This window comes from Rhynchophorus ferrugineus, unplaced genomic scaffold (assembly GCF_030347505.1).
Source record: "Rhynchophorus ferrugineus isolate W39M unplaced genomic scaffold, kcgeb_rfMv2 rfM9, whole genome shotgun sequence".
NCBI lineage: Eukaryota > Metazoa > Arthropoda > Insecta > Coleoptera > Curculionidae > Rhynchophorus > Rhynchophorus ferrugineus.
Genome location: NW_027472588.1, coordinates 9933303 through 9950216, shown reverse-complemented (window position 1 = coordinate 9950216; position 16914 = coordinate 9933303). Strand labels below are relative to the sequence as shown.

At 35.1% G+C, this 16914-nt stretch overlaps 1 protein-coding gene across 7 annotated transcripts in view; it reads right to left on the bottom strand.

Annotated features, from left to right (window-relative positions):
- Positions 1 to 16914, bottom strand: part of csw (protein tyrosine phosphatase non-receptor type corkscrew) — a 79532-nt gene that overhangs the window by 2258 nt on the left and 60360 nt on the right. For 5 of the 7 annotated variants that reach the window (XR_013007042.1, XR_013007043.1, XM_076413079.1 and 2 more), the window contains 7 exons: positions 4268 to 4433; positions 4034 to 4210; positions 3826 to 3976; positions 2407 to 2825; positions 2206 to 2347; positions 759 to 973; positions 491 to 702 (listed from right to left, as the gene is read on the bottom strand). Coding sequence is in view for 4 of the 7 variants with exons in the window: in XM_076413079.1 (XP_076269194.1) it covers positions 491 to 702; positions 759 to 973; positions 2206 to 2347; positions 2407 to 2825; positions 3826 to 3976; positions 4034 to 4210; positions 4268 to 4433 (1482 nt within the window). In the remaining 3 variants the exon portion in view is untranslated. Of the gene's footprint in view, positions 1 to 490; positions 703 to 758; positions 974 to 2205; positions 2348 to 2406; positions 2826 to 3825; positions 3977 to 4033; positions 4211 to 4267; positions 4434 to 12068; positions 12339 to 16914 lie in introns of those variants that run through there. The other 2 variants (XR_013007044.1, XM_076413081.1) reach the window with 2 other exon arrangements.

The following is a 16914-nucleotide window of genomic DNA, read 5'->3' as shown; positions in this document are numbered from 1 at the left end:
GAGGCTTTAAACAACAATTAAATATAGAAAAATTGTGTCTAGATAATTTGAATTATATTGTTTGAAGATTAATTATTCAAACATTATTGTAAGAACAAAATATAAACTTCAAAAAATCAAAATCACAATATTATACATAATTCATAAAATTTAATAATTATAAAGATAATAGAACTTGAGTGAGTGAATAATTGAAGAGAGAATTTAAAGAAATAAATTGATGACATATTGTGCCTAGGTTAAGGGAAATGTGTATACTGTGTGAATTATATTTTGAAAAATAGTTGCATGTAGTTTTAATGTAAATTGTGTGGAAATCGTGAGAATTCTTTTAAATTTTTACTAAAGTAGACATTTAACTGAGTTATGAATACAAGTAAAATTATTTCAATAATTAAATCATAGTATTATCAATTGCAAACAATTGTAATAAGCAACAGATATTTGTACAAAAAAAAATCAGAGCAAAAAATGTAGAGCTTCTTATTACCTGGGCAATGGTATTTCGGATATAGCTCTAGGAGGTTTTTTGGCTTCTGGTCTGAGGACCACTGGACTGGGAGATTGGGGAAAATGCGCCGCACTGCCTGGACGACCGAGAGAACCCATACTACTCAAGCTTCCCGAGAGAGCACTGCCTAAAGTACCCAGATCGCTGCTGTATCTTATGTTGGTGTACTCTCTTCCAGTTTGGATTGATTTCTGGGAATTAATGACTATTTTAAAACAGATATCTTTATTTGCAATTAATTACTTACTTGTTCAGCCTTCATTCTTTCCGTGGTAGTTTCAATGTGATGTTGTACAGCTAGGTAAACGAATTTATATTGGGCTTCTGTCTGCACCATCCCCGATCTTTGGGACCTAACCATTTGAATAGTACGTTGAATATCTATCTCGCAATCAAGTCCATATTTCTTCAATTGATCCAGAATCATATCGATAACTATGAAGGTCCCAGTTCTACCGATTCCTAAAATAAGATAATCTTAATTAATATCAGGGTAGGGTAAAAGTAATTTCGGATTTCATAATAGTTTTGATTGGATGGGAATTATACATCGTGTGCAGTTCAAACATGATCAAACAATTAATTGGATTGGACTGACAGACTCTCCACTGCTAAAAATTAATGCAATCGAAGCAGGAGATCAAATTTTGTCTTCCTTCTCGAGGAAACCGGAGCACCAGGAACTATGAAATTTGACACGATTAAAGCTTTTATGGGAGTAGAATTTATAAGCCTAAAATGTTCGTGTAACATGCCCTATAGTAAAATGCCAATAAAACTAAATACGCCCAAATCAAGCTTTTATACCACTAATAGCCGTCAGATTGGTGAGTGACACAAAATATATGAACAATTTTACCGACCGACACGCTGTCAGCTCCAATTCTAATAGGGTAGATTATTCGCCGATTATTGTAAATTTGGCAGCGCTGTACGGCAAAATACCGGCAGAGCAGTTTAAAATTGTAAGACTTGTCAAACATTTTGTATTTATAACGATTACATTTATTCGTTTAAGATAATATCTATTTAGCAAAGATCCATGCAATTTTATTTTAAAAAAGAATTTTTTTGTCAAATAAGCCTGGTGTTTATTCACTTTATTGTTTTTCAATATATGTTCTAGGTGAAAAATATGTTGACTAACATATGATTGCATGAAATGACATTTTATTTTTTTAACCCTTTTTGATCAAATTATTTTAGTTATTTACTTTAGAGACCTAAGTTTTGGGAAATTAACAGTTCATTTAATGACTATAAATACATTAATTTAACATAACTTCTATTTAAGTGCCCAATTATGTTCGTTATTGCTTTAATTAATATACAAAAATGTATTACTTCATTTAATGCCCTGAAATTGTTGCACTTCTGAAAATTTTTATTTTAATTATTTAAAAAAGGTTATTGAGTGTTAGTTCTCGATATAGTTTACATATATTTTAATAATCAGACATTTGTTTACAAGTTTTAGTAATACTAATATATTATTTGTAAGTTATTCTTTACGATGAGAATGACTACAATTTATAGAGTTAATCATCTTTATAAATTGAGGACGAAATTCGACCATAGGGCGATCCCTAGTACGAATAAATTAGCTTTGAAAAATATGAAAAAAAAATTTTTTGACCGTCTTTGTATTAGATGTTTTAATAATATGTTTTGAACACATGTATATAAATAATTACCTGCTGAACAATGTACTAAAATAGCACCAGGGGGTTGACTGTTGGGCAGTTCCTGTTGCAGCTGTTCCTGACGTTTGTTTACCTCATGTAAGAAATTTAATACACATCCAGGATCTGATGGTACTCCATGATCTGGCCACGCCTGTCGACAATAAGATTAATGCTATGTTCATGTTAACATCATAATAAGCAGCAACTTACTGTGAAGTGGTAGTGATAGACTTTTCGTTCTAATTTTGATCCATCCATGGTGATTAAGAATTCGCGCAGCGTATAGTGAGGCGTTGACGATTCTATCAAGTTCTTAACGATAATACTTCCATATTCTTTAGTACCATTTTGATCAGGCCAGTACCGGGCGCATTTATTTTTGCCCCTCTCCGTTTCTTTCGTGGTCATTACGATGACCCGACAGTTTTCCTGCCACACCATTTGCCAAAAATCGGCCACAGTAGATGGTAAACATCCCTGCGTGGCAATGTAAACTTTCCCGCTGGGATCTGCCCCCAATTCTCCACCAGCCGTGTCGTCAGACTTCCACTTGACGTAGTTGGCGTTGATGTAATCAGCTCCCGGTTCATTAGGATCGACATTCTTCAATTTAACTCTGGTATCGTCAACTAAAAATTTATAAAAGTAATGAATTTTTATCATAAATTAGGCACGTGAAAAAGTGGTTTTAGCTTTTTAGTTTAATCGCATTTTGTAGTAAATATATTTCCTTAATTCATTCGAGAAGGTCAATACCAATTAAATGAATGTTCAAACGATTAATTTACGAGTCTTACTGTGGCGATGTAGTAGATTATATTTGCTGTACTTCAAGTAAAAAACAGAAAATTTCTAAAAAAACAAATTATAACTTTACACATTTCAATCCATCACATCTAAATTGGTTATATCCCAATTGTTGGTTTAGGATTGAACGATATAAAAGTTTAGTGATTTAGATGGTATTAATAAAGAACAGTCTGGAGAACCAAAAAAAAGTTTGAAGACAATGGATTGCAAGATTTATTGAACGAAAATCCTTCTTAAACTCTCAAAGAACTTTCAGACGGCTTAGTAGTTGATGAACCAGCTATTTGACGTTTATATGTAAAAGGAAAGTTTCAAAAAGAGGCTATCACATGAATTGATTGAAAATGCCATTTCGAGCACCTTAAATATCGCGATACCATTGCTTGTCAGTCAAAAACAGAAGTTTTCTGTGGTCTATCGTGGCTGGCTATGAAAAGTTGACCTACTATGTTAATCCTAAGTGTAAAAAGGCATTGGTTAGTCAATGGCAACCATCTACATCGATATGGTATATTTATGAGCATGAAGTTTTGCTGTGTACATGATGGAATCATCAAGGTATAGTGTGTAGAATGCAAGCATCTAATAAAAAGCAACATTTTGTTTATTATAACATGTTACTAATTTTAGAACAATTGACAAAAAGCTACTCAATTCACTTTTCAAAGGTAATTGTTTCATCGAATGAATGTTACTTTGAATAAACTTGATATTTTATATTCAAAGGTTCAAAAATTATATTACCTTTTCACATCCCAACAGTTTTAATATTCCAAGATGATTAATTTACATATTTGTTATAAAAATTCTGGAACTTACATGGCAAAATATTCTTATATCGATTTTTGTTCCTATTTTCCGGTTTGCTTCCCTCTTTTCTGGAATACAGATGCTTAAATTCTTGCTGTTGTAAAGATTCGAACTCTTCCCAAAAGCCAGCTTTGCCCAAGTTGTTTGGACCGTTCTCCGACTAAAATTTAATTGCTGTTTATAGTTCGGAACCTGGCCTACAAATTACGAAACTCACCTGCAATTGTTTTACTCTAGAGTGAATACCAGAAGCGTTGATTCTAGTCGCGTTGAAGGGTTGTTTCAGATGAACAACGGTCCCCGTTGTTTCCACCATGGGGTTTTTCTTGTAATATTCTATTAATTCAGCTAACGTGTTAAATTTCTCGCCACCACCAACATCATACTTGTTATCCTAATCCAGAAAGGGTGATTAAAAACAAGTTTTATTTAATCAAGTGGGGTAACTTACAGATGTGCACCTAATCATGACGTGAGTCACTTTGTCGTCGGTCCTTACAGATAAGACGAAATCTCCAGGTTTCGATTGGCTTTCCCTCACTAGAAAACTGCCGTTCTTGCCCCGATCTAGTATGAGTTTCTCAGCTTCTTTGCCAGATAAATGTCCGTGGAACCATCTGCAATAAAGAAAACCGAAAATCAGACTATGGCCGGATGGTTTTGTGCGTTCGTCTCGAACGATCTCTTTAGGTATATGTTATTTCGGATTCCTTGAACCAGTGTTTATAAACCGCCAGTGTAATTGCCGTCTCCACCGAGGGGAATTATTGTAAACTAAAAATACACACCGAGCTACACGCATATACGCTATGATAATTGTTTAACAGCTTTTTTAAAAACCAATTGGTAGTTTTATATATCGCTGCATGTCAACATTATGCAATAATATTCAATAAACGTACGTTTTTCTATAATAACAATTATACATCTAGAATTTTGAAACGCCGATTCCATAACAATGGTAAAAAGTGAAATACATGTTAGGAAAAAACACTTCTTATTAAAATTTCCCCGAGTCAAATAATATTTTTATGGTTTTACGTGCTCTAATTAGCGAGTCTGTATAAATACCGTTAATTCAATTTATTCCCATTTTTCTTAATGAGAATATAAAAACGATTCTTTAAAATACCTTATTCAGTTGCGGTAAGTTTAATTTAATTGATTTAATTTACGCGTTTAACAAACGAACCGTGCCATAATTATTTGCCGAAACTTGAATTAGTAGTGATTAATTTTTCATCATTGTTGTATCTGTAGAAATATAACCTACAAATTATCGCAGAATTAAAAAAAAATTATATTGTTACTAGTCGTTACCGACTAATCTATAATTAGTTTTTAGAATAGCTTAAATCTAGGTATATATTTAGAAGGACCTATCAGTCCTAACTTGGTATCTAGTCTAATAATGTTTATATATGTCGTTTTTTTTAACTAAATGCTTTTAACTACACTACACCACATAAGTTCAAGTGGCTTTATTTTTTTTGAGACTATGTTCTATTGCAGAGTTGCACTTCTGAACAGTCGTTGTGTGTTTTTTTCTGTGATTTTGTTTTTTGTGAATTGTGATTTTCCTCAGCAGTGGGATAAGTTCTATAGGCTTTTAGTACATTTGGTAATTTTCAAGGTTTTGGGATGATGATAATTTCAGCCATCTACCAAACGTCTCCGACCATTTGATAACTTTGGTGACTTTTTTCGGCCAATTATATCCACTTTTACTTTGGTTCGAAGGTTTATTCTAAATGGTCAGCGAATGTTTCCGCTTTTTGTTGATTGTTTCGTGCCCAATTCTCACGTACCAGGTGTACCGTACAGATGTATAGAAATCTATATATGTTTTATTTTGCGACAGTAACAGCGTCACAGATTTATACCTCTTTGAAAACGTCAGGTTTGGTGTCTGAACACATGCATTTGCGGCAAGCATTACTTTTCATATTTAATTAAAAGAAAAAAGCTGCTGAAAATCAACGTCCACTAAAAACAGTCGTTCCAGAACATTGGTTCGAAAACAACGTTCTTTAAAAACATATGAGTCGTGGCTTCGACATTTCAAAAGTGGTGATTTCGATATGCTATACGAAGAACGTTCTTGTAGACCAAAAGATGCCAAACTGCAATAGTTATCGGATGGAGACCCAACCTAAACTCAATAAGACAATTGCCAGAAAGATGAAAATATGAGTGCCACATCAACCGAATGACAGGCAAATGGAAAATCGAAAAATAGTCTGAGAAATGGTGCTTCAAAGGTATGATCGGAAGTCATTTCTGCATCGAATAGTGACGGGTGATGAAAAATGGGTTTATTTTGAAAACCCTAAGCACAAAAAATTATGGTTATCACTTGGCGAAGCTGGCCAATGATCAATTTGAACCATGCATTGATCGAAAAACGAAAAGAATGAGCCCTAAGACACGGTATCGTCTGTTAGGTTTCGCAGATCGTTATTTATGGATTTCTTTAAGCCGGCTTGGTGGCGCTGTGGTAATGGCGACAGAACAGTCCACTTACTGTTGCGATAGTCGCGGGTTCGAATCCTGCTGGGGCATGGTCGTAGATTTATATTTGTGATTGTCTTGGGCAAGAGTGTAAAATCCGATAAGGAAAATTATCCCAGTCACGCCAGTAACCAGGCTGGGTAAGAACGGATGTCTTCTGGAATGATTTCTAAGTTGGTCACTCGCTAGTCGGTACAGTCCAGATAAACCCTAGTTGGTACAAGGAGACTTTAACAATGATTGATGTCAGAACTTATATAAATTAAAATGAGATAATATTAATTAATGCTTTAAAAATAACATCGAACACTTAAGATATTTGAGTAAAACGAAGAGAGATATCGGTGTACTTCTGGGAGATATTATCTCCTAATTTGATAATATTTTGTTTTTACCTTTTTATATAGCAGGCAATGAAACAAAATTCACTAATTATTCGATATAAGTTCATCAAACATAAAATTTATTTCGAATAATGTGGAATAAATTTTTCTGTAATTTGTCAATGCTTACCGAACAAAAAGTTTCTTTTCACTTGTCACATCACATCACAGTTAACCCCATTGAAGTGCTAACACTCTAATTTTGAATATAATGATTAAATATAAAATAAAAGTAAATAACGTTCAAAGGAAACGTCTGTCCTCAACTAACGCGATGAAACCAACAAACATTTAATAATTGACATAAAAACATATTTTGCAGTTAAATTGAACTTGATATTTAATTGACATCATATTTTAATGGATTATCATATCTTCTTGCAATTAAATATAATTGATTTAATGTCTTTGTCGTCTAGTAAACAAATATGAATCAGATAAATATACGCAGCGCAATTTAATAATGTCTTAAGATCACTTACGTGCAACTTTATGAAATCGCCATCAATTTTCACAATACACTCAAGCATAACGTAAACAATACTGTCTGAAAAAATCACCAACATTCCAACTATACTACGTCGAAATCCTTGACACTATCAATAGACTAAACTAGTAGAAACAGAATACACATACGAAGCCGGCTTCTTATGAATATATAAACATATTAAATATCTGGTTGTTTAAAAATGTTAGGTCGTCTAATGGATTAGTATGTGATATCCGCTAGATACAAGTACATTACCAAAAAAAATTACAACTGTGACTATATTAATAAACTTGATTATTACAATCAATCGATTAGTAATGATTACCAAAAATTATAATGAGACTGAAATAGAACGATGTGCTTTAGATTATATCATTTCAATAGTTTTTAATTAATTTCTTAAGGTTATTTTTTGATGTAATATAGATAATATTGGATAATATTAGTGGACCGATTTGAAACTTGTCATTGTCACTTCCCTTCAAACGTCAAACCTGCAAAATGTTAACTCAAAGAAAATATTGATTAAAAAACTGATTATAAATACGTAAACACATTTACAGGTTTATTCCCCTTTTCATACAACCAAATAAATTATATATTTAATGTCGTTTAAATTATGTATAATCCAGCGGAACCGTATAAATTATTATGAAAACACCCAGTCATTTTGAGGTTATCGACGAACTCTTCTCAATTAATACAAAAATGCAGGCTAAAATTTGGTGTTTTTGGATCGTTCTACGTTTTAGTTCATAAATGTTGAACTTTACTTTTTCACCTTGATCTAGTTATGAATAATCAATAAATAAATTAAGTTGTTTTCTGTTTGATGTAGTAAACAATAATTTGGGTTAAACGAAATTTGCAAAGGATTTTGATACAAAACAAGAAAAAAAATGCATGGATCAAACTCATATAAAATATCGTTATGTCACCAGATGTCAAAACAAATAATTGTCATACATTATTAATTTAAAAAACGTAGGTATTTGAATAAAATATTAATTACTAACACGTAAACAGGTATAAGTTTGCGATTTATGTTTCTCCTATTAAAATAATCAAATGAATTATTTATTTACGTTATTTAGTCTTTTTACTCTTTTGAGATCTGAGAATAGGAAATAGTCGCTGGGCGCCAAATCTGAAGAATACGGTGGATGGATGGATTTTTGCCATCGTTTTCACTGACTTGTGACACGGTGCATTGTCTTGGTGAAGCAACACTTCCTTTTTCTTCAAATGCTGCCGGTGATTTCGTCCTTCAAACGGTCCAATAACGCTATGTAATAGTCGCTGTTGATGATTCTTCCTTTTTCAAGGTAATCAATGAAAATTATTCCATGCGCATCCCCAAATAGAGATGCCATAACCGTGCCAGCCGACTGTTGCGTTTGGAGAGGGTTGATCGTGTTCAGTCCACTCGGATGACTGTCGATTGGACTTCGGAGTGAAATGATGGAGCCATGTTTCATCCATTGTCATATATCGACGCAAAAACTCGGGTTTATTACGCTTGATCATCTTCAAACACTGCTCCGAATCATCAACTCTTGTCTTGGTTTTTGGTCAAAACTGAACTCACGCGGCACCTACTTGGCACAGAGCTTTCTCATACCCAAATATTCGTGAATGATATGATGTACACGTTCAGTTGATATCTTTGTGTCTGCTATTTCATTCAGCTTCAATTTACGGTCATTCAAAATAATTTTGTGGATTTTTTAAATGTTTTCGTCGGTAACAATCTCTTTTGGGCGTCCACTGTGTTCACCGTCTTCGGTGCTCATTTCATCACGTCTAAACTTAGCATACCAATCCTTGATGGTTGATTTTCCTGGGGCAGTCTCCGTAAACTCGGCATCAAGCCAAGTTTTTGCTTCAACTGTATTTTTTCTGAGTTAGGGCTAACTAAAAAACATATGGATTTAATTCTAGTGGCGCCATCTATGTGTCAGGCCGGGGACTTTTCAATTGACCTGTTAGATTTATACCTCTTTGAAAAGGTTAAGTTTCATGAGATTAAAAACATGTGAGGCGTGTTTTCGAAAATTCAAAAGTGGTGATTTCGATGTCCAAGACAAGGAACGTTCTGGTAGGCCGAAAAAAATGAAGATGCGAAACTGCAAGAGTTACTGGATGAAGACCCAACCCAAATTCAAAAAAAATTGACAGAAGCGTTAAATGTCGCCCATGAAACCGCGAGCGACAGAGCGATTACGAGGAATGGGGAATCCAGAAGATAGGAAGATGTGTGTCACGTCAATTAAATGACAGGCAAATAGAAAATCGGAATACTGACTGTGAAATGTTGCTTCAAATGTATGATCGGTAATCATTTTTGCAGTTGGTGACGGGTGATGAAAAATCGATTGATCTCCAAAACCCTAAGCGCAAAAACCATGGTAATCACCTGAAGAAGCCGGTCGCTCGACTCCAAGGCCAAATCGTTTTGGTAGCAAGACAATGTTCTGTGTTTGGTGAGACCATTGATCGAACAACGTCCAGTATGGGCTCGAATATATGGGAAAGTGTTTTTACACCACAATAACGCGCCTCATAAAGCAAAACCGACCAAGGAAGCGCAGAAAACACTTGGATGAGATACATTATCGCATCCGCCGTTCTTCCCAGATTTTGACTCGTCCGATTATGAACTTTTCACATCAATGAGATACGCACTTGTAGGACCAACAGCTTTTTTGGGATGGCATCCGTAAATTTCCTGAAAGACGGGCGAGATAAGGTTTAAAAAAAATGATCATGACTGTCCGGTATACCTGTTCCGCCATTAACAAATATAACTCGTCTGTTTGTATAATATATGAGATAAAAGAGATTATGTATTGGTATTTGATAAACAAAATAGTAAATAACAGAAATCACTTGAATTCTGTTTTTATTCGAAAGAGTGCGCTTCCGAGGTGGTCCCATTGGAGCCAAGTCAGGATCTGTTGGGAGGAAATCGAGGGAAGCCCTCAAATTTCAAAGGCATGTACAAAGTTTTCACATATTTTTTATATAAAATGATGTGGCTGAAAATCGGAAGTATTTCAGTGTAAAAGCCATTCGGTTTGCTTTTTAAGCACTAACCACATGACAGAAGTCGTAGAAATATTGCAGGCAACTGCTTCTATGGTGTAATGGATAGAGCCTTCAGCTCTTACGCGGCGGTCACGAGTTTGATTCCCGACGGAGACAACAACTTTTTGTTGTTCTAGTTTGGTTAGAACATTTGTCAAGCCACCTAGACTAGTTAGCGGACCCCGGGGCCTGAAAGGTTCGTTACTTTAAATCATTGTTTATTTATTCATTTTTTTATGCATCAACTATCGATCAAGTGCACAGAGTAACTGCGGCTATTGAAAGAGCGTTTGAAGAAAAGAAATACTGCCCTGCAATATTCCTGGATGTCTCACAAGCTTTTGATCGGGTTTGGCATTTGAGATTAATCTGTAAGATGAGCAAATTGTTACCGCGTAACTATTGTCAATTGCTGGAGTCATATTTATTCGGAAGAAAATTTAGAGTATCGCACGAAATGGTGTTCTCGACATTTAAAAATATCTCGGCTGGAGTTCCACAAGGTAGAGTCTTAGGACCTCTCCTGTATCTGCTCTACACTGCTGATATTCCAACAACAAAATAAACACTTCTTGGAACCTTTGCTGATGACACAGTTATTATGGCAAAAGATGTATCTCTGCCTAGGGCAATAGAAAAAGTGCAAGTGGCAGTCAACAAAATCTACAAATGGACAAAAGATTGGAAAATTCAACTTAATAGCTCCAAATCTGTCCACGTTAATTTTGCATTAAGGAGAAATAATAAAAACTTAGTTATATCACTCAATGGATGTCCGATTCCTCAAGCAGAATCAGCAAAATACCTTGGAATCCATCTTGATGGTAGATTAAATTGGAAGCATCACGTTAGACAAAAAGCAAAACACATTAGAACCAAAATAAAACAACTATACTGGTTAGTCGGAAGATATTCTCAACTTGATCTAAAATCAAAGAGGTTGATCTATAATACAATTATAAAGCCAATTTGGACCTATGGGGTGCAAATATGGGGTTGCACTAAAAATGCAAATCAGTTAGTCATACAGCGCTGTCAAAACAAGATTCTTCGATTGATTACCAATGCCTATCGCTATGTAACCAATGAAGAACTGCACGATGACCTGGAAATCAAATGGATTTGCGAAGTTGTGCAGGATTTCGCCTTGAAACACGAAAGAAGATTACTAAATCATTCACACGTGGAAGCAATACAACTGCTGGACAGCGCACAGGATGTCAGGAGATTGAAACGAACAAAACCATACGAACTTCTGTGAACATTTAGTGTGTATTATTAGTGTAAACTATAGCTATAAGTTAATAATTAATAAATAATTATAATTTTATAATTGAGGAATACATACTGATGTATTTTCTTGTACTCGTCTTGCTTGTTAATTAATCCAAGTACATAGGAAAAGTAGTAATAAATTAATTGTAATAATAATAATTAAGATTGTACTAAGCGTATCTAATAAAGACGTTATAAAAAAAAATTATACGGGTTGGACCCTACTTGGCCTATACATTGTAATACTTAATAAAATAACTGCGTAATTTATTAAGTAAATATCTATCACTAAAAAGAGAAAAATAAAATATTTTTAACAAAAAAATTCACAAAAGACTTCAAAAAATTAATAAAGTTTGATTATATTTCAAATTTTTGTGAATTCCTTATTTATTTTTTAAAGGACTTGCGCCGCTGACGACCGCGAAAGCTATGTCCATTTAAAGCCGCCAAATAAATCATCCGGTTCAAGGATGGAATTAATGAGGAAAAATGCAAACAAAAACCTAAACTCATTACCGTCCCTGTTTAGTCCACTATAAACCGCAAAAAAACCTTCGCGAACACTTTTCGAAAACACGTAGCTGCAAATTAAGAGCATTATTTAGACCGAGAGAGAGAAGCAACCGCACCGGGTATCCGACTCGGATCAGAATTCTTCGAACATTGAGTTTCTCGGTGGATCGGGCGCACCGAACTAAACCAATAAACACGACGCAAAAATGTTATTAACGTATGATTTAAACCAATCGCGAGCGTGTTGCCGTTGCGTCTCCAGTTTTGCGAATTAATTAACATTTATTTATTATATGTTAATTCATAAATAATTTCGAATTTGGAGCATGCGCACTATATTGCAAAGAATAAACTCTATGGTCTTCCTTTTCTAACAGCGGTACGTTCTTTTCGAGTCAATCCATATAGTCGATCGGGTGAAAATTACAAAAAAATCTAGGATATTTAGGATGTTGCACTATAATAATAATTCGATAGGTATAATAATTACATTGTTGTGTTATGCTTGGTGGTTTAACATACATTGCTTTTAAAATATGGAAGAACAATGATACAAGGAACAACAACAATTCTGCATTCTGTAAGGTGACATTTTTAACGACTATACTATCTATCATCTATCATATATATTAAAATACAAACAGCATCAATTTTATTTAACAGGTCAATTAAAAAGTCCCCGGCCTGACACATAGATGGCGTTACTAGAATTAAATCTATATGTTTCTGGTATGCTACGTTTAAACGTGGTGAAACGCAGAAAAGAGGTTGTTACCGCCGAAAACATTTAAAAAATCGACAAAATGATTTTGAATAACCGTACATTGAAATTGAATGAAATAGCAGACACTTTAAAGATATCAACTGAACGTCAATCATATCATTCACGAATATTTGGGTATGAGAAAGCTCTGTGCAAAGTGGGGATGATTCGGAGCACTGATTGAAGATGATCGAGCGTAATAAACCCGAGTATTTGCGTCGATATGTGACAATGGATGAAATATGGCTCCATCATTTCACTCCGAAGTCCAATCGACAATCATCCGAGTGGACTGCACACGATGAACCCGCTTCAAAGCGTGGGAAAACGCAGCAGTCGGCTGGCAAGGTTATGGCGCCTGTATTGACTACCTTGAAAAAGAAAGGACCATTAACATCGATTATTACACAGCGTTATTGGACCGTTTGAAGGACGAAATCGCCGAAAAACGGCCGCCTTTGAAGAAAAACAAAGTGCTGCTTCACCAAGACAATGTACCGTGTCAAAAGTCAGTTAAAACGAAGGCAAAAATCTATGAATAGGGCTTCGAATTGCTTCCTCATCCACCGTATTCTCTAGATCTGATCCCCAACGACTCAGATCTCAAAAGAATGCTCGCTGGGAAGAAATTTTCGTCGAATGAAGAGGCGATCGCCGAAACTGAAGCCTGTTTTGAAGCAAAGGACAAATCGTACTACAAAAATGGTATTGAAAAGTTGTATGGTCGTTATAATCAGTGTATCGCCATTGAAGGGAATAAGAAAAACTAATTTTGCCAAAAAAATGTGTTTTACTATGGTAGGCCGGGAACTTTTCAATTGACCTGTGACATAGTGCTGCTGGTGACTTTTTCGTTTGGCTGGATTTGATCCAAATGATGTAAATAATTATATCCCTCCTTGTATATAGTTTCAACAATAAATCTCAAATTTTTGTATATTTATTTATAAAAAAATAGAAGAGGAGCATAGAAATGAAGCTGTAAATAAGCATGCGCCAAACGCCAATTATTCTCCGTTTCGAAAATAAATGGAGCCCAATATGCGCATGCGCCAAATCCTTTAAAAATTATTTGTTAAATAATGTATCCTGAATATTGAGAGTCTCCCGGTGGATCCGGCGCACCGAACTAAACCAATAAACAGGACGCAAACATTTTATTAACGTTTGATTTAAATTAATCGCGGGTGTGTTGCGGTTGCGTCTCTAGTTTTGCGAATTCATTAAAATTTGTTTATTCGCACATACGCGGGGAATAATTAATCGAGCCACGCATTCGCTTAGATATAAATGTACTAATTTGCATTCGTCAACAAGATCGCAATAATTGACACACAACGCAATTGAACTGTGTTCGTACTTTTAACACCCAGTCGCCACTAACCTTGAAAGAAAATTACGATTTTAAACAAATGAATACGAGGAGTACTGATATGACGAGAGAAAAAAGACGTAAAAATATAAATGTAATGGAAGAAGTCGAAATACTTTTCGCTGATCACACGGCTTTCTTCAAGAACTCTAATCAAGTATACTCGAACAACGCCGCAGGAGCAGCAAGAACAGTGAACTTACGTCATCAAGATGTATAATGTGTTGCCTATTGATATTTGTAAATTTGTTTTAGAATCAGACAATATTTTCCTTCTCATTGTATTCTAGTTAAAAGATACAATGACGTTTTAACATATAACCTAATCAGACAGCCTGCGAAATTCGTCCGTTTGTCAAACATTTGCAAAATTCTGCAAAATATTAGTTATAATAACTACAGGTTATAATCCGACAAACGTTGTTTTAACGCTTTGCTTGTTTTGATAAATCGCTGCTTATTATTACTGTGATTAAAATTGATATTTCGAAACCAGACCGAACAGATTGCGTCTCATCATCAGTTACTTCGAACAGGAACCAGATAATGGAGGCGCCTCCTGTTGCCAATAAAATTCGTCAGAGAGGTAAGCACTTTAACTGTGTGTATATTCTTAGCGTGTTGCAGCTAAAAAATGGAACATATAATCTTGGATTCACTAAAAAGAAACAGTTCTCATATGAAGCGAGAGACGAATCAAGATCAGCTTGATGTTAGCTGTATCAGAGATCAAATATATGAAATGTATAAAAACAGTGAGTAGCTTTTTCAATATAAACATAATTTAATACCATTACTTCAGAGGAAACTCTTAATCTGGAATCTGGTTAATTCTTACAAAGCTTCGGGATATGCTGCTGTTTGAGGGATGTAAAATATTCCTTCATACATAGTTGTTTAATGTAGGATTTAAATGGTGTAAAAATAACATCCGAATAAGTCTAATGGAACTTTCAGGCATTGCTTTTAAAATATTAAAATGTTTAAAAGCACATAATACAATCAAGCAAGACTTTCAGAAGAGGACTAATATACTATAAAGGGTCACTTATTGCAAGATTATAACAAAAACAGTGTTAAGACAATGAAAAGTTGATGAATTATTGCTATTAAAGCCAACATAGCCGTCCTCCAGAGATTCCAGAATAAAGTGCTACGTGCCGTCTGTTGACGCCCTATATTAAATCAGTAAGAACCGAATTCAGAGCAATATCCCCCAGGAAATCATAACGAGTGTGATCTGGATTGCCATTATAATACTTTGAAAGAGTGTCACTGCACCCTAATGCACTCGGCAAACAATTGAATGTGCTCGATGTCAGTGAGGTGGGTAGGTTAAAACGTTCACTACCATCCGACCTCATTAATAGATACATGATCGTTTTTGGAATAACACAGAAAATAATGATGAAATTAAGCATAATACTAGTTTATAAGTTCGTACATGAGATCACTTGTTGAAACGATTTTCTACAAGTCATTGTATAACCTAAATCCCATCAAATACCTACTATCCATTGGGCAGATTGTGGAATTCTAAGAGAATAATAAAAAAAATGTACAGATCGAGCAGGTTTCCCTTACCTATCAAGTGCTCGATGTACAAGATGTTTATTCGATCCATTATATTATACGGATCAAACGTTTATTTTATATTCGTTACTCCTTCCCCAGTATACCGACTTCAAATTAGTTAGAACAAGGTATACTTCATGAGCCCATTAATTTATTTCTAAGCTATTCACGGGTTCTCGATTTAAATCCTAGCGATTCTAAAACTAGTGATTCCCGATCTATCATTCTAACAATTCTCCTGCTCTGTTTGATTAGCATTGACGCCGATAAGGCACGAAATATCATAAAGAAAATAGCAAAATATTATTCTATAGCAGCTATTCGCGACAGACTTTAAGTCCAACTGAACCAGGCGATTGCGTGGTTCAAATTCTGACGGCTACAGATAAACCCGAGCAAAACTCGGGCTATTTTGTTCTACCCTAAGAAGGAGTTCCGCGCCTATCGCCTCCAAATCGATAAAGTCTCTATCTCCTGGCTCCAGAAAGTATCATACCTGGGTCTCCAGCTCGCCCGCAAGTTCCAACGGTCAGTCCAAATTCAGCACCCTATCTGCAAAGGCACTTCCCACTCCCCTGCAGAAAAGTAAACTCCCAATCCTCCAGAAAACAACTCTGTATAAAATGCTAATCGGTCCAGTCTGCCTCAGTCAGGTATGTCTCTGAGGACAACTTGAACTACTCCAAGTGTTCCAATCCAAAAAAGTTCGCGCGTTACTCAATGCCCCATGGTTTATGAGGAACGTCAACACTCACCTCAAATCAGGCATTCCGTTCATGAAGAATTGCACGAACATGGCCAGTGCAAGGTTCTGCATAGGCATCTTACAACACCACAACACCTTGATAAAATCCCTACCCATCCACAATCCCCGGTAGATAACCAACTACGACAATCCCAGTCGTAACCAAGGGTCTGTCACCCACAAAAAACTTCACTACCCGGACCCGAAGCGACATCAGTAAAAGACCATTTGGTTCTAGTTGGTCATCTTGGAAGAAGAAAAAAAAGATTCGCAGTCATTCACGACAAATATTCACGATAAGTTTATATTCACGACTAGTTATTAGTTAAATTTGTAAATTAAGATCGATTCGTATGTTCAAATCATACGATAGATAGTTCG